We start from the raw sequence: 24,856 nt of genomic DNA, 5'->3' as shown, positions 1-24,856 counted from the left end.
TTGTCACTAGCTGTGTAGTGCACTGCATGCTACAGGGGTGTATTCATTAGTCGGAGTCCGTTGCAAAACGTTTTGTCTTCTGCAAAAATGTTTTGCAACGGAAACCATTAACCATTTACTCTACGAAGCAAACGGGAACGAAATGGGGAGGGACCTACCTAAATCTGTCCAATAGAAACTTGTTTTCATTGCAATTAGAGTAAACGGTTGGAGTAAACGGCTTCTGTTGTGAAACCGTTAATTGCTTCCTCTAGGAACCAAATGGCGAAAACGGAATCAAACGGGGAGGGATCTACCTGAATTTATCAACTGGAAACTAGTGTATTCATTATGGAAACCGTTTAGCGTTTAAGAATCAAACTGAAGCAAACAAAAAAAACTTGGGTAAAATTCAGGTATGTCCCTCCCTGTTAAGTTCAGTTTGCTTCTGTTTAAGAAATGTTTTGTAACTTAAATCGGCGGAATGAATACACCCATTTAGTTTAGAATTTTTTACATTATAAAAATGTGGGGGGGTTTGAGTACTAATCCTTTTTATAATGTTTTATTATTATTAACAACAAATTAATACAAAAAGTACATTGGGGAACACAAGTATATATAAAAAACATAAAGAACAATTGGGCTAGGGAATACAATATCACATTACACAAGGACCTTTTAAGGGGCATACACACATTTTATTATTCTAACAGCTTTTTTGTTGGTAGAGTATTTAAAATATAGTTCAATTTCTTATTGTGAGGTAAAAAAAAAAGATGTACATTTGTGAATATGAAATTTGCCAAAAGAATAATTAAATTAATTACATAAAATTGTTTCAACTTAAAAAAAGAATCCAAGCAGTACATCTCTCCACATTAGTGTAAAATCTTCATAAATGTGTTAAATTATAAATCTACTGATGTCTTGCCAGTTTTCTTACATGAATACAATGCCAAAAAAGATGCAACACTGTTTCTGGGTGGTCATTACAAAAGGAGCAATTTGAGTTTATGTTTTCCTTAAACTTCTTCATATAGTGGTTGGCAGGATAATATTTATGAATAATTTTAAAAGAAGCTTCCTTGATTTTATTAATAAGTAGGTATGTGTGTGGCAACATCCAAACTTTTTTCCTAAGAAGATTTGATCAATAAAACCATTCCAATAAGGCATGACATAATGTATAGATACAACATCCTGCTGAAACAAGGCTAGTAGAGCTCTATTGTTGTTGGATGGACTAAAAGAAAAACTAATATTTTCTACTGATGAGTCAACAGATTTAATCGTAGGTATGTTCTGAGGGTCAGGTCTTGACATGTTCTTGAATAATAAAGCAACACTAGAGGGAATGGCATCTAAAACAATTGCAAAATCTTTAGATGTTACAGGGACCTTGTAAAGTGATAAGAATTCCTTATAATTAAGTAAAAGACCCTCTTCATTTACAAGTTGGCTCGCTGTAGTTTCAATTTTGAACACAAAATGCTGGACCATGACGTCATCAAATAGGGACATCGAGCCTTCTTGTCAAAGATTGTCATTTAGATTAACAAGATAGTCAAGTGACCACTCTAATAATGGAAATACATGTCCTCAAAGATGGAAGGCAGACGTGAGGAGGTGACATCAGGTGGGACCATTCTAGCCAATTAGAGGGCAGAACAACATGCCATAGAGATAGATAGAGGACTCATATTTGTAATTGTGCTATCATAGCGTCTGTGACAGCATGGGCAGGGCCATTGGGGCTATCTACATTTTTTAAGTAGTCAATTTTCTTATTTTACATTGGCGATAGCTCACAACTTACTGGAATCCCCTCCCAGTTGGCTACCTTAAAATGGCGGAAGCTAACAATGGCAATGACTATGCTATCTATGATGAGTCCTCTATCTATCTCTATGACAACAGGCACAACTGCAATATAAAGTCGTTTCCCGAAATGCCACGTAGGTCTACTTATATCAGTGCATTCAACCTAACCATTTCAACATTTCTATTCGATCAAATAAGCCTCAGGTAGCAAATGAGCAATTACATTTTTGTTGACCAAATTCGACTCTCTCGTTCACCTACATACAAAAATTCCTCACTTCGTGGGTTTATTTCATGGAAAGATTTTAGGCGGAGTAAAACCTCTCGCTTCGCCTTTTCCTCTCTGTTCTAGCGCAGAGCTCGCTGCTCTCTAGCAAGTGTAAACAAAAGGAAATTGACATCTTGCAGTCTTGCATATCTTGGAAAAGGCAATCGGCGGATTAAGCTTTTTACTTGTTGAGTAAATCGCTAGCTACATTTATATAGTAGTGTGTTATTTGAGTATTCAATTTTGTGTATATCCTCGCGCCTTTTAATTTGAGCTTCAGATTGAGCAGAAGAAGTGGAAGTCAAAACATGGTGGAGACACGCACAGGTAAATATTTTATTTATTTAACCTTTATTTAACTAGACAAGTCATCAAGGGACTCTTAACGGTATGCCCCTCGAACATATTTAATGACTTATAGCTTACCAGTTGTATTCTTTTAACATGTTTTCTGACTGTACCGTCAGAGTCCTTGGATGACAGCTCCGATGATGAACCCCTAATTGCATTAGTAAAGAAGAAGCCGCAGCACATTGAACACAATGGGACTCCGGGTGAAAAAGACCAAAACCGACAACCTGAACCTGAGTCAAAGAATAGCACAAGAAAAGATTCTGGTGAGCGAACACTACAGTGAAATGAAAACCTTTAAACACCTATTAAATATATTTATAATGATATATTTATAATTATATACGGTTGATCATCCTATTCACTGTTTATTTGATTAGGGTTGGATGACACCTCAGATGATGAGCCTTTGACGAAGTTGGTGAATAAACTTCCCAGCGCTAAAAAATCCACTGTACAAGCAAAGAGGCCAGGGAATACTAATAGCAAAAGAGGAACAGGTAATGGCATCAAGAAGACAAACAACAAATTCACAGGTGGGAACCCCTCTCAAGCTCCTCAACATGTAGGCTATGCCCTGAATACTGTACAACACACACACACACTACTATTCTGAATGGAAGGAGGTATCAATTTGATTTGTCTATGTCGTAATTGTAGGTTCAACCCAGAATGAGGATTCCTATGACAGCTCAGACGATGAGCCCTTGATAAAGATGGTTAAAAAGATCCCTAAACAGACATCATTGCCATTCAAAAAGAGACCCTTCAACACAGCCAGAGAGGTGAACGATGTGAAGAAGCGCAGAAATATCTCACAGAATAAAATAAGCACAGGTGAGACTAGTTCCTCAAATCTTGTATTTAGAATATATGTACAGAAATGAGCTAAATGGATTCAGCGGGACTAAACTTGCTTTCCTCTTCATATTTTTTCTTCTGTGTAACTAGACTCATCATCAAGTGACAGCTCAGATGACATGCCCCTGACTAAGATGGTCGACAAACTCAAGACACAAATGCGAACGAAGACACCCACCACTACAGTCAGAAAAACACCTGGCATTAAAAAGCCCAGGAAAGTTTTAAAAAAACACAACAGGAGTATAGGTGAGAATACTTATCGCCTCTTGGCTCCATGCTTTCACCATGACATAATATTTTGGAGCGTTGTATCCTTGTTTCTAATTCAAATGTTTTGTTTTCTGATTGCATGATCAGAGACCTCAGATGACAGCTCTGATGATGAGCCATTAATAAATCTGACCAAGAAGTCTCCATCTAAAGAGACTGAAAGGACAATGCTGAAGAAGTGTGTCGCTAAGGAATCAAACAGCAACAACTGTAATAAAATTAAAGGGAAAATAAGCAGAGGTAACTAATTCTGCAGAGCACTTTTTAAAATGTATTGCACAATATCCTGGCAGATCAGGTTGGCTCGTTAAATTTAGGTCGTTAAATTTCTCTATTTTTGCTTCATCCTGTTTGAATTGTCAGAGGAAGAGGTGAGTTCTGATGACGAGCCCTTGATAAATCTAGTCAAGAAGCCTCTTAAAGCTGTAAAGAAGACCACGACACCATTAAAGAAGAGGAGCGTATCAGGAAAGACTGTGGTAGCCAGAAAGAAGACGAGACCAGACATTGTGAACAAAGCAGTCATCAGACGGAGCACCAAAGTTGTTCAAAGCACACGTGAAGGTGAGAATTATTTTTCAGCACAATCCAAAATACACCTGAGAATAAAATAGGTTGTGTCTTGTTTTATGCAATTGTTGATTATTTGTATTGCTTTATCAGGGTCTTTGGATGACAGCTCAGACGATGGGCCCTTGAGTAAAAAGATGGTGAGAAATCCACCAATGAAGAGCCTAATGCTGATTCTGGAGAGATGTGACACTAAAGAAGTCTTGGAAGATAACTATAGAGCCAACGTGGGAAACACCAGTAAAAGAAGTGCAGGTAAGAATTCCTCTTATCGTATATTTCCCTTCCCATATGGAATATCTTTGACATAGTCTACAGCTGCACTGTTTGATAGATAACGTTGAAGTCGGCTATTCTCTACCTATTATGCAGCATCTATAGTAGTTTATTTATTTACCAGGGGATAAGGAGAACTCCGATGATGAACTCTTGATAAAGATGGTCACGAATCCCCCTCATTCTTCACCAGAAACTATGGCAGAGAAGGAAAATAAGTCACAAACGGCCCTAACGATGAACCTTTGATAAGGATGGTTGGGAAACCAAAGTCATGTTCGAGGGATATTATAGATACTGGAATAGTGACTTTGTTTTGGGAAAACGTTGAGTAACAAACTTGTCGGGAAGATGACACAATTGTTACTAACCCAACAACCCCATTTTTTTATTGCATGAGTTTAGTGTTATGGTGAAAAGAAATATGTGAATTGTCTAAATATTTTGGTGATCTGGAATCGCTATTTTCATGTTAGAATTTTTTAGTGTTTTAAATTTTGTAACTTTTTTTATAATTTTTTAAAACATTTTTTTTTTACCACTTGGATGCTGGTGGTTTCATGTCAATAGCATATTTATAACCATGCAAAAGTTGACTCACTCAATAGGTCAATTTTTTTAATTGTTGCCAGTACTGTCTCCAGCATAATGAATTATAGAGTACATTTGTGTGATGAAATGCAATACCTTACTCTGTTCCTTTTGACTGGAATGGGCCATCACTGGAAGCAGTACTATACAATGTAAATGTTCTTGTTTCAGTCCAAGTATAAGGGCTTCCCATTCAATTGTGAGTACATTTCTTTTGTATTATTATTACTATTCATGAATTGATTTGTTTTCAACAATTTTATTAAAAGAACAGAAGTTTCCCATTTTGCCTTGTTTCAATGGGCAGAAAGCATGTTTTAAAGACCACAAACAGACACTGCACCTTTTGTGTTGTTGTTGCAAACACTGACGCAATGTTCTTGAGTTTGACTGTCATTATTGAGGTATTTTTGAATTGCTAAGCATGAGGTATTAACATAGATTCAGTACAAAAATATACACTTTGTTACAAAAAAACTATGAATGTATCATACAATAATCTATTCAGACAGAATAGTTTTAGGTCCTGCTGGCCATTTGAGTCTTTTTAGGAAAATGTGTGATGTCAGTCATTCCCAATGGAACGCACCTTCACGTCGATGGGAGATAATCGGCAAAGAATTCCAGTCTTCAGTGAGACAGCATCTGTAAAACGAGGGGCAAATTTTGTGTCAAAGTTGAAACAATTTAAAGGGAACTGGGCACTGGAAACCCTCCAGTGTCGATTTTAACATGTAAATCTTGGTGGGGCAAAGTCCAAAAAAATGAGGGGGATGCATGCCAGCAAAGCCACTACACAACACAACACTAAACAATACACTAATTGCACTTTAACGGTGACAAACGATGCTCACAAACTGTTAGGGCCTACATAAAGCTGTCCCAACAGCAGTCCCAACACCTTACCACTAATACACCTGGCTATCAGCAGAGTCCCAACAGCAATCCCAACATCTTACCACTACTACACCTGGCTATCAGCGGAGCCTTGTCTGGCAGCGAAACTGTTCATTCAGCCTCATTTACTGTCTTTTCAGAAACATAAGCGATATGGCTGACTTGCTTAAAAAAAATGTGGTTTCTAATGACAATTGAAATGGCATAAGGGGACGACGAGCGGATAAGAGGCAATCGTCATTTCGATGAAGACATTAATGAGCGAGCTAGGACACGGACTAAATTATTAGTGTGAGATACATGGGTTACTAACAGCTTACTACACAACACACACTTACTTTCTTAGCTACAGTATACAGTGCCTTTTGGAAAGTATTCAGACCCATTGACTTTTTCCACATTTTGTTACGTTACAGCCTTAATCTAAAATGTATTCAATTTTTTATTTTTTTATTCTTATCAATCTATACACAATATCCCATAATGACAAAGTGAAAACAGGTCTTTCGAACATTTAGCTATTTTATAAAAAATAAAACAGAAATACCTTATTTACATAAGTATTCAGACTCTTTGCAATGAGACTCGAAATTGAGCTCAGGTGCATCCTGTTTCCATCGATCATCCTTGTGATGTTTCTACAACTTGATTGGAGTCCACCTGTGGTAAATTCAATTGATTGGGCATGATTTGGAAAGGCATACACCTGTCTGTATAGGGTCCCACAGATGACAGTGCATGTCAGAGCAAAAACCAAGCCATGAGGTCGAAGGGATTGTCTGTAGAGCTCCAAGACAGGATTGTGTCGAGGCACAGATCTGGGGAAGGGTGTCAAAAAAATTCTGCAGCATTGAATGGTCACTCTGACAGAGGACTAGAGTTACTCTGTGGAGATGGGAGAATCAGAAGGACAACCATCTCTGCAGCACTCCACCAATCAGGCCTTTATGGTAGAGTGGCCAAACAGAATGACAACCCGCTTGGCACCTAAAGACTGAGACCATGAGAAACAAGATTCTCAGGTGTGATGAAACCAAGATTGAACTCTTTGTCCTGAATGCCAAGCATCACGTCTGGAGGAAACCTGGCTTCATCCCTACGGTGAAGCATGGTGGTGGCAGCATCATGCTTTGGGGATGTTTTTCAGGGACTGGGAGACTAGTCAGGATTGAGGCCAAGATGATGGAGCAAAGTACAGAGAGATCCTTGATGAAAACCTGCTCCAGAGCACTCAGGATCTCAGACTGGGGCAAAGGTTCACCTTCCAACAGGACAATGACCCTAGGCACACAGCCAAGACAATGCAGGAATGGCTTCGGGACAAGTCTCAATGTCCTTGTGTGGCCCAGCCAGAGCCTGGACTTGAACCCGATCGAACATCTCTGGAGAGACCTGATAATAGCTGTGCAGCAACGCTCCCCATCCAACCTGACAGAGCTTGAGAGGATCTGCAGAGAAGAATTGGAGAAACTCCCCAAATACAGGTGTGACAAGCTTGTAGCATCATACCCAAGAAGACTCAATGCTGTAAAAGCTGACACAGGTTGTTCAACAAAGTACTGAGTAAAGGGTCTGAATACTTATGCAAATGTGATATTTCTGGGTTTTTTTGTTATTAAAGTTGTATTTATTTTTTCCTTTTTCCTACAAACAAACAAACATTTTTTTAAATAAAACATTGTACAGCATAAAAACATTGAGCTTGACATTAAGACATATTCTCCAACATAGCAGACACACAAACTACAGTACAGATCTAAATGGGTTCACAAGCTACAGTACAGATCTAAATGGGTTCACAAGCTACAGTACAGATCTAAATGGGTTCACAAGCTACAGTACAAAACTAAATGGGTTCACAAGCTACAGTACAGATCTAAATGGGTTCACAAGCTACAGTACAGATCTAAATGGGTTCACAAGCTACAGTACAGATCTAAATGGGTTCACAAGCTACAGTACAAAACTAAATGGGTTCACAAACCTAAGTCATCACCTCCCAGTCTTTATAAACACCATGACAAATAAAACGCGTCCAGCTTCTAGTATTGTCATTTATACCAGGGATTCTAGCAAGCATTCGTTCATAAGACGCTACCTCCAACATTGATTCTATCCACTGTTTCAGAGTAGGAGTGGCATGACCCTTCCAAATTCTAAGGATGACTTTAGCTTCTGTAACCATACCAACAGTGATCAGTGCAAATTCCTCATTTGTTACATTAGGTAACTGTTCTAACTTTTCCAACCTTTCCTCCAGATATTTCAAAACATCCTTCCAGAAAGGTAGCACTAATGTACATTCCCATATTGCGTGTAAAAATGTCCCAGTGTCTTTTTGGCATTTCCAACACAGAGAACTGTTGGTCAGTCACATCTTATGAGGCCTTGTTGGGCTTCAATAAAACCTATGTAGTATCTTATATTGAGTAAGTTTCCCCCTGGCTTCCCTTATGTTCCTCCCTGAGCTGGACAAGATCTTCAACCAGGTATCATCCTCAATTTCACACATAAGGTCATTTTGCCATATTGTTCAGAGGTTTTTACAGTCTTTACTCTGCAGATGACTAAATATTGAGTAGAAAATGGCTGCTTTACGTTTGGGTAATTCCAAATACTCTGCTACTGGGATCTTTCCTGGATGTTGTGGACAGCCAGTTAACAAACATTCTCTTAATTCTAAATATTTCCAGAAATGTCCCTTGTCTCCCACACCATATTTTTTGTACCAGATCTGAGTATGACATTAAAACATCTTGATTGTACAGATCACCTATAGTATGAATTCCTTTCATTAGCCACTGTTTCCAGTACACAGACTTCTTTCCTATCCGTGGACTAGGATTGTGCCACATGATGAGTATCCTTGTTTTAGATGTGAAATTCCACATATCTTGTGTACTGTTCTCCACACCTCCTGAGTGTAACAAAATTGGGTTGGGAGTTTCAACAGACCTCTCCCCTGTTAGACTATGAGACAGATTATCAACAGACCTCTCCCCTGTAAGACTATGTAACAGAGTATCAACAGACCTCTCCCCTGTTAGACTATGTAACAGATTATCAACAGACCTCTCCCCTGTTAGACTGACAGAGTATCAACAGACCTCTCCCCTGTAAGACTATGAGACAGATTATCAACAGACCTCTCCCCTGTTAGACTATGAGACAGATTATCAACAGACCTCTCCCCTGTTAGACTATGAGACAGACCTCTCCCCTGTAAGACTATGAGACAGACCTCTCCCCTGTTAGATTATGAGACAGAGTATCAACAGACCTCTCCCCTGTTAGACTATGTAACAGATTATCAACAGATCTCTCCCCTGTTAGACTATGAGACAGATTATCAACAGACCTCTCCCCTGTAAGACTATGAGACAGACCTCTCCCCTGTTAGACTATGTAACAGAGTATCAACAGACCTCTCCCCTGTTAGACTATGTAACAGATTATCAACAGACCTCTCCCCTGTTAGACTATGTAACAGATTATCAACAGACCTCTCCCCTGTTAGACTATGTAACAGATTATCAACAGACCTCTCCCCTGTTAGACTGACAGAGTATCAACAGACCTCTCCCCTGTAAGACTATGAGACAGATTATCAACAGACCTCTCCCCTGTTAGACTATGTAACAGATTATCAACAGATCTCTCCCCTGTTAGACTATGAGACAGATTATCAACAGACCTCTCCCCTGTAAGACTATGAGACAGACCTCTCCCCTGTTAGACTATGTAACAGAGTATCAACAGACCTCTCCCCTGTTAGACTATGTAACAGATTATCAACAGACCTCTCCCCTGTAAGACTATGTAACAGATTATCAACAGACCTCTCCCCTGTTAGACTATGAGACAGATTATCAACAGACCTCTCCCCTGTTAGACTATGAGACAGACCTCTCCCCTGTAAGACTATGAGACAGACCTCTCCCCTGTTAGATTATGAGACAGAGTATCAACAGACCTCTCCCCTGTTAGACTATGTAACAGATTATCAACAGACCTCTCCCCTGTAAAACTATGTAACAGATTATCAACAGACCTCTCCCCTGTTAGACTATGTAACAGATTATCAACAGACCTCTCCCCTGTTAGACTATGTAACAGATTATCAACAGACCTCTCCCCTGTAAAACTATGTAACAGAGTATCAACAGATCTCTCCCCTGTTAGACTATGTAACAGAGTATCAACAGACCTCTCCCCTGTTAGACTATGTAACAGATTATCAACAGACCTCTCCCCTGTTAGACTATGAGACAGATTATCAACAGACCTCTCCCCTGTTAGACTATGAGACAGATTATCAACAGACCTCTCCCCTGTTAGACTATGAGACAGATTATCAACAGACCTCTCCCCTGTTAGACTATGTAACAGATGATCAACAGACCTCTCCCCTGTTAGACTGACAGAGTATCAACAGACCTCTCCCCTGTAAGACTATGAGACAGACCTCTCCCCTGTAAGACTATGAGACAGAGTTTCAACTGACCTCTCCTCTGTTAGACTATGAGACAGAGTATCAACAGACCTCTCCCCTGTAAGACTATGAGACAGAGTTTCAACAGACCTCTCCCCTGTTAGACTATGTAACAGATTATCAACAGACCTCTCCCCTGTTAGACTATGTAACAGATTATCAACAGACCTCTCCCCTGTTAGACTATGTAACAGATTATCAACAGACCTCTCCCCTGTTAGACTATGTAACAGAGTATCAACAGACCTCTCCCCTGTAAGACTATGTAACAGAGTATCAACAGGGGTGAAAGGATCATTTGGTTCCCATTCTATTGTTATCCAATCCAAGCCAGCATCCCTTTTGCCCCAATGCTTTGCCAATTCAGCCATTTCAAATGATAAATTTAACATCTGGTAAAGCCAAGCCTCCTACATCCTTTGGTGAGCACATCTTCATATTAAATCCTGGATCTGCTCTTATCATTGTCGCAAGAGGCTCTAAATGTTAAAAAGGAGAGGGAGCAAACCTGCCTAGTGCCTCTGTAGCAGTGTTTCTTCCATCCCTCTCCTCGCCCCTACCTGGGTTCGAACCAGGGACCCTCTGCACACATCAACAACTGCCTCCCACAAAGCATCGTTACCCATTGCGCCACAAAAGCCGCGGCCCTTTGCAGCGCAAGGGAAACAACTACTTCAAGGTCTCAGAGCGAGTGACGTCACCGATTGAAACGCTATTAGCGGCACCCCGCTAACTAGCTAGCCATTTCACACCGGTTATACCTCTAGAAAGACAAAGGAAAGCAGACATAATTACATTCGTAAGTACTGTTGCTTTATGATTGGAATAGAGGACCCCTATAAATTTACAAAAGTCAGGTCCAAAGCCAAATTTCTCTAGGGTTCTTGAGAGAAAAGCCCACTCTACCCTTCTCAGCATCTAAGGAGATAGCAGATGTAGGAACTATATTTGTGCGGTTTAACCACATGAGATGTAAGAGCCTCCTCATATGATCAGTTGAGGTCCTGTTCTTAATAAATCCTACTTAGTCACTATGTATAATATTAGGTAGTGCCTTCTCTAAGTGTATCACGAGGGTCTTAGTAAGAATATTACAATCCACACTAAGGAGGCTGATAGCTCTAAAATTACCAGGTTCTGTAGTATTTATTTTGTTATTTTGTTATTTCACCTTTATTTAACCAGGTAGGCCAGTTGAGAACAAGTTCTCATTTACAGTCGTTGCCAAAAGTTCTGAGAATGACACAAATATTAATTTCACAAAGTCTGCTGCCTCATTTTGTATGATGGCAATTTGCATATACTCCAGAATTTTATGAAGAGTGATCAGATGAATTGCAATTAATTGCAAAGTCCCTCTTTGCCATGCAAATGAACTGAATCCCCCCAAAACATTTCCACTGCATTTCAGCCCTGCCACAAAAGGACCAGCTGACATCATGTCAGTGATTCTCTCATTAACACAGGTGTGAGTGTTGATGAGGACAAGGCTGGAGATCACTCTGTCATGCTGATTGAGTTCAAATAACAGACTGGAAGCTTCAAAAGGAGGGTGGTGCTTGGAATCATTGTTCTTCCTCTGTCAGCCATGGTTTCCTGCAAGGAAACACGTGCCATCATCAATGCTTTGGACAAAAAGGGCTTCACAGGCAAGGATATTGCTGCCAGTAAGATTGCACCTAAATCAACCATTTATCGGATCATCAAGAACTTCAAGGAGAGCGGTTAAATTTTTGTGAAGAAGGCTTCAGGGTGCCCAAGAAAGTCCAGCAAGTGCCAGGACCGTCTCCTAAAGTTGATTCAGCTGCAAGATCGGGGCACCACCAGTACAGAGCTTGCTCAGGAATGGCAGCAGGCAGGTGTGAGTGCATCTGCACGCACAGTGAGGCGAAGACTTTTGGAGGATGGCCTGGTGTCAAGAAGGGCAGCAAAGAAGCCACTTCTCTCCAGGAAAAACATCAGGGACAGACTGATATTCTGCAAAAGGTACAGGGATTGGACTGCTGAGGACTGAATCCCTTTTCTGATAGTTTGGGGCATCCAGAAAAAAGCTTGTCCGGAGAAGACAAGGTGAGCGCTACCATCAGTCCTGTGTCATGCCAACAGTAAAGCATCCTGAGACCATTCATGTGTGGGGTTGCTTCCCAGCCAAGGGAGTGGGCTCACTCACAGGTTTGCCTAAGAACACAGCCATGAATAAAGAACGGTACAAACACATCCTCCGAGAGCAACTTCTCTTAACCATCCAGGAACAGTTTGGTGAAGAACAATGCCTTTTCCAGCATGATGGAGCACCTTGCCATAAGGCAAAAGGGATAACTAAGTGGCTCGTGGAATAAAACATAGATATTTTGGGTCCATGGCCAGGAAACTCCCCAGACCTTAATCCCATTGAGAACTTGTGGTCAATCCACAAGAGGCGGGTTGACAAACAAAAACCCACAAATTCTGACAAACTCCAAGCATTTATTATGCAACAATGGGCTGCCATCAGTCAGGATGTGGCCCAGAAGTTAATTGAAAGCATTCCAGGGTGGATTGCAGAGGTTTTGAAAAAGAAGGGTCAACACTGCAAATATTGACTCTTTGCATCAACTTCATGTAGTTGTCAATAAAAGCCTTTGACACTTATGAAATGCTTGTAATTATACTTCAGTATTCCATAGTAACATCTGACAAAAATATCTAAAGACACTGAGGCAGCAGACTTTGTGGAAATTAATATTTGTGTCATTCTCAAAACTTTTGGCCACGACTGTACAACTGCGACCTGGCCAAGATAAATCAAAGCAGTGCGACAAAAACAACAACACAGAGTTACACATGGGATAAACAAACGTACAGTCAATAACACATTAGAAAAATCTGTATACAGTGTGTGCAAATGAAGTAAGGAGGTAAGGCTATAAATAGGCCATTGTGGGGAAGTAATTACAATTTAGCAGAGGTGTGGACTCGAGTCACATGACTTGGACTCGAGTCAGACTCGAGTCACAAATAAGATGACTTGCAACTCGACTTTGACTCTAACACCAATGACTCGTGACTTAACTTGGACTTGAGCCTTTTGACACGACCTGACTTGATACCCTCCCCAAGCCCAAATATTAAAAATGATGCTATTAAAAAAAGTGTGCAGCGCATCAACTCTTCATTTAACAAATTACAGTTTGAATTGGACAGCAGCCAATCAAATTGTGCCAGCTGAGAAAAAGTTGTGCGTGGCAGTGCAGAGGAACGTCGGCGAGTGAATTCAGATGGAGCCCTTGGAAAGATGATACTCCAAATTATTATTTTTGGAAAGATGATGCTGTATCAACAAAAAACGGATTGCAACTTGCGAAACATGCGGGAAGAAAATTACAGACGGAGGTGCAACAATTTCCAACTTTGTTTGACATTTGAAGCTACACAAAGAATGGTAAGTCGTGGCTAATATAGCCAACAGCTACATAATTTAGAACTTTACTAGTGTAGCATGTAGGCTAATGTAACATTAAATCAATGAGAATACACACAGTCAGTCAGTGCAGGAACATGATCATTGCACCCAAGATTGAGCTACAACTGGCTAGGCAGTTGGTAGCCTAAATCCTGCCTGATCTTACTGCTGTTCCTAAAACCTTTGGCTTCCGTTAGCCTACTGTTACCACACAGAGTGAGAGTGTGTGTGTGTGTTAAGGTTGGCGATTGTGTACAAGCCTACATCGCCCGATTGCGCCTCATAGCGATCCTCGATAGTCGATCACTATTGGGGGGGGGGGGGGGGGGGGTCTTTCTCATGGCTACCCATGTATTTCCATGGAAATATAACCTTTATTTGGAAAGTAATAAATATATAGATATTTTTAAAAGCATTCATGATTTGCGTAAATGTAATATACTAACTATTACTAATGTTAAAAATATGAAATCGTATTACATTTGGTGAAGAGCACATTATGACTTGTTTAGGACTCGAAACTCAAAGTTTAGGACTTGAGACTTGACTTGATACTTGACGGTCTTGACTTGAGACTTGACTCAGACTTGCCTGTCTTGACTTGGGGCTTGACTTGGGACTTGAGTGCTAAGACTTGAGACTTACTTGTGACTTGTAAAACAATGTCTTGGTCCCACCTCTGCAATTTAGCAATTAACTCTGGAGTGATAGATGTGTAGATGAGGATGTTCAAGTAGCAATACTGGTGTGCAAAAGAGCATAAAAAATATATACATGGGGATGAGGTAGGTAGTTGGATGGGCTATTTACAGATGGGCTGTGTACAGCTGCAGCGATCAGTAAGCTGCTCTGACAGCTGATGCTTAAAGTTAGTGAGGGAGATATGAGTCTCAAACTCAGTGATTTTTGCAATTCGTTCCAGTCTTTGGCAGCAGAGAACTGGAAGGAAAGGCGGCCAAAGAAGGTGTTGACTTTGGGGATGACCAGTGAAATATACCTGCTGGAGCGCATGCTATGGGTGGGTGTTGTTATGGTGACCAGTGAGCTGAGATAAGGCGGAGCTTTACCAAGCAAAGACTTATAGATGACCTGGAGCCAGTGGGTTTGGCGACGAATATGTAGCGAGGACCAGCCAACGAGAACATACAGGTCGCAGTGGTGGGTAGTATATGGGGCTTTGGTGACAAAACGGATGGCAGTGTGATAGACTGCATCTAATTTGCTGAGTAGAGTGTTGGAGGCTATTTTGTAAATGACATCGCCGAAGTCAAGGATCGGTAGGATAGTCAGTTTTACGTTTGGCAGCATGAGTTCCTTTTTAGGAATCAGCAGTGTCAAAGCCTCATTAAAGGTGTCCGGAATCGAGACATTTTTAAATTCCTCCTGGTAAACCACTGTCAATACAGGTACAAAAATGTCAATATACTTTTTATAATATTCTACAGGAAGGCCATCCAGACCAGGTGATTTCCCTGCTTTCATAGATAAAATGGCGGCTCTAACCTCCTCTTCTTTTATAATACAGTCCAGGTCCTCTACCTGGCTATCTGATAATCTAGGTAATTCTATACCAGACAAAGAAGTATCCATGTCTATGGAGCTCGCTGAACAGGAGGATGTAAATAAATCTTCATAAAACCGTTGAGACACACTGTTCATCTCTTTGGATGAGGTCACCATCTTATTGCCCTTCTTAAATGCTGGAATTACATTAGAAGTGTTCTGTATTTGTAGTTGTGTTGCTAGTAGCCTGCCTGTCTTCTCACCTCCCTCAATAAAAACAGTTCTAAACAGTCTAAACAGTGCATATTGTGCTTTTTTTGTTATACATTTCATGCAACTGAAAAGGCCATTTGAAATGTGCTATCTGCGAAATGTCATGCCAAATCCCTTTCCGAGACACATATCTCTGTTTCTAATCTTTTTACTGCTTCAACCCCTTCTCTCTTCTCCATGTGCTATTATTTTCCCTCTGATATATGCTGTAGAGGTTTCCACAGTATGGGAAACCTCTACAGTTGAGCCTATGTTGATCTCAAAAAAGGATCTACGATCATCTGCTTGTGACTGGCTAAATATCTCATCTTGTAATATCATGGTGTTGAGTCTAAATCTACCTTTCCTCTGCTAGTGACTGACTAAATATCTCATCTTGTAATAACATGGTGTTGAGTCTAAATCTACCCTTCCTCTGCTAGTGACTGGCTAAATATCTCATCTTGTAATAACATGGTGTTGAGTCTAAATCTACCTTCTGCTAGTGACTGGCTAAATATCTCATCTTGTAATAACATGGTGTTGAGTCTAAATCTACCCTTCCTCACATCTTCAGAGTTTATATCAACATGTAACTCTACTACAGCATGATCTGTGATTGCAATGGGACCAATCAGTCACATTACTAACCATACAATTAGATATCAAGAAGAAATCTATTCTGGAGTGTGTCTTGTGACATTGGGAGAAAAAAAGTATATTCTCTATCATTAGGATGGACTAATCTCCATATGTCTGTAAGGCCCATATCTTCTTTATAGTTGAGATTCTTTAAAGTAGCCACCCTTTGCCTTGATGACAGCTTTGCACACTCTTGGCATTTTCTAAACCAGCTTCATGAGGTAGTCACCTGGAATGCATTTCAATTAACAGGTATGTCTTGTTAAATGTCTTTCCTTCTTAATGCGTTTGAGCCAATCAGATGTGTTGTGACAAGTTAGGGGTGATATACAGAAGATAGCCGTATTTGGTAAAAGACCAAATCCATATTATGGCAAGAACTGCTCAAATAAGCAAAGAGAATACAGTATGATGGCGCCGGAGGGTAGGGCTGCCGTCTTATCGGCTCTCAACCAATCATGCTATTTTGTTTCTTTTTTCTCGTTGTTCGTAACTTGTTTGTACATAATGTTGCTGCTACCGTCTCTTATGACCGAAAAGAGCTTCTAGACATCAGAACTGGGATTATTCACCTCAAATTGGACGAGGAGTTCTTCTTCAATGAGTCGGACGCGAGGGATATACTGCAGATATCCGACCAGGCCCCGGTCCCCGTGATTCGCTAGAGAAGGAAACTGAGATTTCAAGGCAAAAGATAAGGGTGCCTTCTGAGGATCAGGCGACGAGTGGCTAATCTGCCTTCCATTCTGCTGGCTAACTGTCACGCTCTGACCTATGAGAGCTGTTTTTTCTCTGTGTAGTTAGGTCAGGGTGTGATATGGGTGGGCAGTCTATGTTTGTTGTTTCTATGTTTAGTTCTTGTTTTTCTATTTCTATGTTGAGTTTTGGGATGATCTCCAATTAGAGGCAGCTGGTTCGTGTTGTCTCTAATTGGAGATCATATTTAAGTTGGGGTTTTTCTATGGTGTTTTGTGGGTAGTTGTTTTCCGTTTTGTGGTTGTTGCCTGACGGAACTGTTTGCTGTCGTTTTTGTTCCTTTGTAAAGTGTTTCATTTTTTCATTAAATAATAACCCTGAGCACTCAACACGCCGCGCCTTGGTCCCATCTATACGACTGCCGAGTCGTATAGAGTCGTGGCTGAACGATGACATTAAGAACATATGGTGAGTGATTGTCACGTCCTGACCAGTATAGGGGTTATTTGTATTTGTAGGTTGGTCAGGACGTGGCAGAGGGTATTTGTTTTATGTGGTTCGAGGGTTATGTGTATTGTAGAGGGGTGTTTTATTTATGTATTACGGGGATTTGGTGTATGTTCTGGGTTTTGTATTCTAGGTTGGTTTTCTAGTTTGTTTATGTCTGTGTGGCTCCCGATCAGGAACAGCTGTACGTCATTATTCCTGATTGGGAATCATATATTAGTTGCGTGTTTTCACCTGGGGATTTGTGGGTAGTTGATTTTGCACTGCTTATTATAGCCTGTAAAACTGTTCCTGTCGTGTCTTTGTTTATTGTTTTTCCCGTGTTCACATTTTAATAAATAATAATGATGAGCACGCAACCCGCTGCGCCTTGGTCCTCTCTCTCCTACGACAGTCGTTACAGTGATACAGTTTATCAGCAAGACAGAACAGCAGCCTCTGGTAAGACAAGGGGCGGGGGACTATGCATTAACGTAAACAAAAGCTGGTGCATGATATCTAAGGTAGTCTCAAAGTTTTTCTTGCCTGAGGTAGAGTACACTATAAGTTGTAGACCACACAATCTACCTACAGAGTTTTCATCTGTTTTTTTCGTAGCTGTCTTCATACCTCCACAGAGCGAGGTTGGCACTAAAACCGCGCTCAATGAGCTGTATTCTGCCATAAACAAACAGGAAAACACACCCAGAGGCGGCGCTCCTAGTGGCCGGTGGCTTTAATGCAGGGAAACTTAAATCGGTTTTACCAAATTTCTATCAGCATGTTAAATGTGCAACCACAGGGAAAAAAATTCTAGACCGCCTTTACTCCATACAAAGCTCTCCCTCGCCCTCCATTTGGCAAATCTGACCATAACTCTATCCTCCTGATAAGCAAAAATTAAAGCAGGAAGCACCAGTGACTAGATCCACAATAGATTTTGAAGGAAACAATTTAGATATGATTTAAGTGTAGACTTTCATCTTTAATTTAAGGGTTTTGTCAAAATTATTATATGAACCGTGTAGGAACTACAACCATTTTAATACATATCCCCCCAATTTTAAGGTCTGAAAAGTTATTGAACAAAATGATCATACATTTAATTGTGAGTTTTAATACTTGGTTGCAAATTCTTTGCAGTCAATGACTGCCTGAAGTCTGGAACCTATAGACATCACCAGATGCTGTGTTTTCCCTGGTGATGCTCTGCCAGGCCTTTACTGCAGCTGTCTTCAGTTCCTGCTTGTTCTTGGGGTGTTTTGTCTTCAGTTTTGCATTCAGCAAGTGAAATGCATGCTCAATTGGATTCAGGTCAGGTGACTGACATGGCCATTGCAGAAAACTCCACTTCTATGCCTTAAAAAAGTATTGGTTTGCTTTTGAAGTATGCTTCTGGTCATTGTCCATCTGCACTGTGAGGCGCCGTCCAATGAGTTTTGAAGCATTTGGCTGAATCTGAGCAGATAATATAGCCCTGAGGCTTCTTTCACATGCATTGCTTGCTGTTTGGGGTTTTAGGCTGGGTTTCTGTACAGCACTTTGAGATATCAGCTGATGTACGAAGGGCTATATAAATACATTTGATTTGATTATGAGGCGATCGAATAAACCCCCACTCCCCTCAATTCTGCTCGCAATCATGCAATCTTTGGACAATAAAATGGACGAGTTATTGGGAAGATTAAACTACCAACGGGACATTAAAATCTGTAACATCTTATGCTTCCCGGAGTCGTGGCTGAACGACGACAATATCAACATACAGCTGGCTGGTTATACGATGTACCGGCAGGATAGAACAGCGGCGTCTGGTAAGAAAAGCGGCGGTGGTCTATGTATTTTTGTAAACAACAGCTGGTGCATGATATCTAAGGAAGTCTCGAGCCATTGATCGCCTGAGGTAGAGTTTCTCATGATAAGCTGCAGACCACATTACCTACCGAGAGTTTTCATCTATATTCTTGTAGCTGTTTACATACCACCACTGTCAGAGGTTGCCACCAAGATAGCATTGAATGAGCTGTATTCCGCCATAAGCAAACAAGAAAACGCTCACCCAGAGGCGGTGCTCCTAGTAGCCGGGGACTTTAATGCAGGGAAACTTAAGTCAGTTTTACCTAATTTCTATCAACATGTTAAATGTGCAACCAGAGGGAAAATAACTCTGAACCACCTATACTCCACACACAGAGATGCATTCAAAGCTCTCCCTCGCCCTCCATTTGGCAAATCTAACCATAATTCTATCCTCCTGATTCCTGCTTATAAGCAAAAATTAAAGCAGGAAGCACTAGTGACGAGATCAATAAAAAAGTGGTCAGATGAAGCAGATGCTAAGCTACAGGACTGTTTTGCTAGCACAGACTGGAATATGTTCCGGGATTCCTCCAATGGCATTAAGGAGTACACCACATCAGTCATTGGCTACATCAATAAGTGCATTGTTGATGTCGTCCCCACAGTGACCGTACGTACGTACATACCCCAACCAGAAACCATGGATTACAGGCAGCATCTGCACTGAGTTAAAGGCTAGAGCTGCCGCTTTCAAGGAGTGGGACTCTAATCCTAAAGCTTATAAGAAATCCCGCTATGCCCTCCGATGAACCATCAAACAGGCAAAGCGTCAATACAGGACTAAGATCGAGTTGTACTACACCGGCTCTGACGCTCGTTGGATGTGGCAGGGCCTGCAAACCACTACAGACTACAAACGGAAGCACAGTGGAGAGTGGCCCAGTGACACGAGCCTACCGGACGAGCTAAACTACTTCTATGCTCGCTTCAAGGCAAATAACACTGAAATGTGCATGAGAGCACCAGCTGTACCGGAAGACTGTGATCACGCTCTCCGCAGCCGATGTGAGTAAGACCTTTAGACAGGTCAACATTCACAAGGCTGCAGGGCCAGATGGATTACCAGGACGTGTACTGCGAGCATGCGCTGACCAACTAGCAAGTGTCTTCACTGACATTTTCATCCTCTCCCTGTCTGAGTCTGTGATACCAACATGTTTTAAGCAGACCATCATAGTGCCGGTGCCCAAAAACAATAAGGAAACCTGCCTAAATGACTACCGACCCGTAGCACTCACGTCTGTAGCCATGTAGTGCTTTGAAAGGCTGGTCATGGCTCACATCAACACCATCATCCCAGAAACCCTAGACCCACTCCAATTTGCATACCACCCCAACTGATCCACAGATGATGCAGTCTCTATTGCACTCCACACTGCCCTTTCCCTCCTGGACAAAAGGAACACCTACGTGAGAATGCTATTCATTGACTACAGCTCAGTGTTCAACACCATTGTGCCCTCAAAGTTCATCAATAAGCTAAGGACCCTAGGACTAAACACCTCCCTCTGCAACTGGATCCTGGACTTCTTGACGGGCTGCTCCCAGGTGGTAAGGGTAGGCAACAACACATCCGCCACGCCAATCCTCAACACGGGGCCCCTCAGGGGTGCGTGCTCATCCCCCTCCTGTACTCCCTGTTCACTCATGACTGCACGGCCAGGCACGAGTCCAACACCATCAGTAAATTTGCCGATGACACATCAGTGGAGCCTGATCACCGACAACAACAAGAGCCTATAAGGAGGAAGTCAGAGACCTGGCCATGTGATGCCAAGACAACAACCTCTCCCTCAACATGACCAAGACAAAGAAGATGATTGTGGACTACAGGAAAAAGAGGACCGAGCACGCTCCCATTCTCATCAATGGGGCTGCAGTGGATCAGGTTGAGAGCTTCAAGTTCCTTTGTGTCCACATCACCAACAAACTAACATGGTCCAAGCACACCAAGTCAGTCGTGAAGCGGGCACGACAAAACCTATTTCCCCTCAGGAGACTGAAATGATTTGGCACGAGTCCTCAGATCCTTAAAAGGTTCTACAGCTGCACCATCGAGAGCATCCTGACTGGTTGCATCACTGCCTGGTATGGCAACTGCTCAGCCTCCGACCGCAAGGCACTACAGAGGGTAGTGAGAACGGCCCAGTACATCACCGGGTCCAAGCTTCCTGCCATCCAGGACCTCTATACCAGGCGGCGTCAGAGGAAGGCCCTGAAAATTGTCAAAGACTCCAGCCACCCAAGTCATAGACTGTTCTCTCTGCTACCACACAGCAAGCGGTACCAGAGCGCCAAGTCTAGGTCCAAGAGGCTTCTAAACAGCTTCTACCCCCAAGTCATAAGACTCCTGAACATCTAGTCAAATGGCTACCCAGACTATTGCCCCCCCCCTCTCTCCACACCACTGCCACTCTCTGTTGTCATCTGTGCATAGTCACTTTAATTAACTCTACCTACATATACATACTACCTCAACTAACCGGTGCCCCTGCACATTGACTCTGTACCGGCACCCCCCTGTATATATTGTTATTTTTTTACTGCTCCTCTTTAATTACTTGTTACTTTTATCCTTATCTGTATTTTTTTAAACTGCACTGTCGGTTAGGGGCTTGTAAGTAAGCATTTCACTGTCAAGTCTACACCTGTTGCATTCGGCGCATGTGACTAATAAACACTTCAGAATTCAAAAATAAATACAAGGGAACCAGTTTCCTTGGCAGCCATACATGCCCACACCATAACACTACCTCCACCATGCTTCACAGATGAGGTGGTATGCTTCGGATCATAAGCAGTTCCTTCCCTTCTCCATACACTTCTCTTCCCATCATTCTGGTTCAAGTTGATGTCTCATCTGTCCATAGAATGTTATTGCAGAACTGTACAGGTGTTTTTAGATGTTTTTTTCGGCAAACTCTAATATAGTCTTCCTGTTTATGTGGCTTACCAATGGTTAACATCTTGTGGTAAATCGTATGTATTTACTTTGACACAGATACGCCTACCTCCTGGAGGGTGTTCTTGATCTGGACAACTGTTGTGAAGGGGTTTTTCTTCACCAGGGAAAGAATTCTTCTGTCATCTACCACAGTTGTTTTCCGTGGTCTTCCGGGCTTTTTGGTGTTCCGGAGCTCACCAGTGTGTTCTTACTTTTTAAGAATGTACCAAATAGTTGATTTGGCCACAACTAATGTTTTAGCTATCGCTCTGATGGGTTTGTTTAGATTGTTCAGCCTAATGATGGCTTGCTTCACTGGCAGTGACAGCTCTTTGGACTTCATATTGAGGGTTAACAGCAACAGATTCCAAATGCAAATGCCACACTTGAAATCATCTCTAGACCTTTTATCTGCTTACTTGTAAATGAACTAATGAGGGAATAACACACCTGACCATGGAACAGCTGAGCAGACAGTTGTCCAATTACTTTTGGTCCCTTAAAAAGGGGGGGCACATATAAAAAGTGCTTTAATTCCTACACCATCCACCCAATTGACATGTAAATACTGTAACGGCCGTCGAAGGGAGTAGACCAAGGTGCAGCGGGTTGAGTGCTCATCTTAAACTTTTATTGAACACTTAACGAAAAAAACAAGAAAACAAATGACAGTTTGCAGGCTCACAACTAGCAATGCAAAACCAACTTCCCACAAAAGACAGGTGAAAAAAGGGATACCTAAGTATGACTCCCAATCAGCAACAACGATGTACAGCTGTTCCTGATTGAGAGCCATACCAGGCCAACACAAAGAAATACACAACATAGAAAAACATAGGAATACAAAAACATAGAACCATACCCAAAAACCCCGATAACACAAAACAAACACACCCCTGCCACGCCCTGACCAAACTGCAATAACAAATAACCCCTTATACTGGTCAGGACGTGACAAATACCCTCAAATGAAAGCTGAAAGTCTGCACTTTCAGCTCATAGTCATTATTTCATTTCAACTCCAATATGCTGTGGTAGACAGCTAAAATAATACTAACTTGGTCAATGTCCAAATATTTATGGACCTGACTGTATATATAGACCTGAGGCATACAATGTATTAGCATAGCCTATGTGTATGTTATGTTTGTCTATGACATGCTGTGGTTTTTGAGTGTCCTATTGGTCCACATATTTCATTATAGTGATTGTGTTCCCCATACTCTATATAACATACATGTTTATAGATGTGTGCTGTGTTATGTATTTGATGCATCAGTAAAAGTATTGATGCAGGGCTCACCCCCTTGCTAAAATAAACGTTAAATAAAATAAGTAATAGTAAACTTGACTTCTAAGTGAATTTTTTTAAATCCTCAATAGTGGTAGAAACTCTGACTCAGATGACCTGGGAGCCAACAACAAAGAGACCACATTCAAGTCCTCCATCCCCTCACTCATTCAAACGTAGGAACTGGTTCCTCCAGTCTGTCCCCTGCTTCCATCATCAACTCCAGATCTGTAAACATTAAAACCAATAGAGGATGACAACGAAAATACTATAGGCCTATACGAATTCCGTCATTACAATCAAACAAATATACTCCAAGAGATATGTAATCTGGTGTCATTATCTCCATCATAATCATCCTGCATCATACCACCCTCCCTTCCTCTTCTTCTTCTATGGCATATTGGTTTGATTCGAATTTAGCATCCACTTCTGCCATATTCTTTTCCTCTTGGGTGTCTATTTTGTCACAGGGCTGCCATTTTCTCTCCTCATTGTTTCAAGATGAAACATTTTGGGACAGTTTATATCCTCTCCAGCAAATAATACAACATTGACACCTACTGGTGAAAAGAGTAAACAAACACATCCATACACTGCTATATCAAGATGTTTTTAAAAATGTTTTATTTAACCTTTATTTAACGTGGCAAGTCAGTTAAGAACAAATTATTATTTACAATGACGGCCTACTATTCCCTCTACTAGAATATACTGGAATGCAGCCCTAGGACAAGTGGACTGGAACAAAGTCTTGTTGTCTGGCAAATATTGTATATATCTAATAAGGTGAAAAAAGTATCATACAAACTCATTCATAGAATCTACCATGTAAAGACCTTTATTATACACAGATTTAAAAATAGCTATTGATAACAAATGTGTATATTGTGGTTGTGACCCAGAGACTCTTGACCATTTATTTTGGGACTGTTCTTGCATCAGAAGATCTCAGAGTGAGTTAGAAGATTTTATTTGAAAAGAAACGACTATTAATGTTAATTTGAAAGACTGTGTTTTATTTTGATTCAAATGATATGGACCCTGATTTAACTTTCATTGTTCATTTGTTTATTTTTCATGGCAGATTCTTTATCCATAAAATGAAGTGGGCAGAGAAAATACCCTCTTCACATTGTTTAAGATAGAATTGAAATATTATTTTGAAATGATCAGGAAGTGTAAAAACAAAAAAGCAATACGTACCATAAAACTTATTGACAAATTGAAAATGTATCTCGATATGGAATTCCCGTCTGTTAGGTTTATGTACTCTTGTTTGTATATTTCTGTTTTTGTATTTGTTTTGTTCATAATAATAACAACAAAAATATTTATAAAATGTAAATAAACTGATA

At 40.9% G+C, this 24,856-nt stretch overlaps 1 protein-coding gene across 4 annotated transcripts; it reads left to right on the top strand.

The window, feature by feature from the left end:
• The first annotated feature begins 1,920 nt into the window (after positions 1 to 1,920).
• Positions 1,921 to 16,988, top strand: LOC106589009 (uncharacterized). Of its 4 annotated transcripts, none has more exons than XM_014178630.3 (9): positions 1,921 to 2,398; positions 2,539 to 2,688; positions 2,803 to 2,958; positions 3,083 to 3,259; positions 3,374 to 3,532; positions 3,644 to 3,796; positions 3,920 to 4,120; positions 4,220 to 4,381; positions 16,762 to 16,988. In XM_014178630.3, the coding sequence occupies exons 1-9, from the start codon at positions 2,380 to 2,382 to the stop codon at positions 16,884 to 16,886; spliced, it is 1,302 nt and encodes a 433-aa protein (XP_014034105.1). In that variant the 5' UTR covers positions 1,921 to 2,379; the 3' UTR covers positions 16,887 to 16,988. The 4 variants fall into 4 exon arrangements, with proteins under 4 accessions (XP_014034105.1, XP_014034106.2, XP_014034107.2 ...); XM_014178631.3 differs by lacking the exon at positions 16,762 to 16,988 and adding an exon at positions 4,527 to 5,277 and having other exon boundaries at positions 2,803 to 2,922; XM_014178632.3 differs by lacking the exon at positions 16,762 to 16,988 and adding an exon at positions 4,596 to 5,277.
• The last annotated feature ends 7,868 nt before the right edge of the window (positions 16,989 to 24,856 follow it).

This window comes from Salmo salar, chromosome 27 (genome assembly GCF_965601325.2).
Source record: "Salmo salar chromosome 27, fSalSal1, whole genome shotgun sequence".
Lineage (NCBI taxonomy): Eukaryota > Metazoa > Chordata > Actinopteri > Salmoniformes > Salmonidae > Salmo > Salmo salar.
This window is presented reverse-complemented; position numbering and strand designations above follow the sequence as displayed.

Bases quoted from the DNA above. Each gene is read 5' to 3' on its own strand.
- LOC106589009 (XM_014178630.3), top strand. The intron at 2,689-2,802 runs GTGAGCGAACAC...TTATTTGATTAG, and splicing joins TAGCACAAGAAAAGATTCTG to GGTTGGATGACACCTCAGAT. The intron at 4,121-4,219 runs GTGAGAATTATT...TTGCTTTATCAG, and splicing joins TGTTCAAAGCACACGTGAAG to GGTCTTTGGATGACAGCTCA.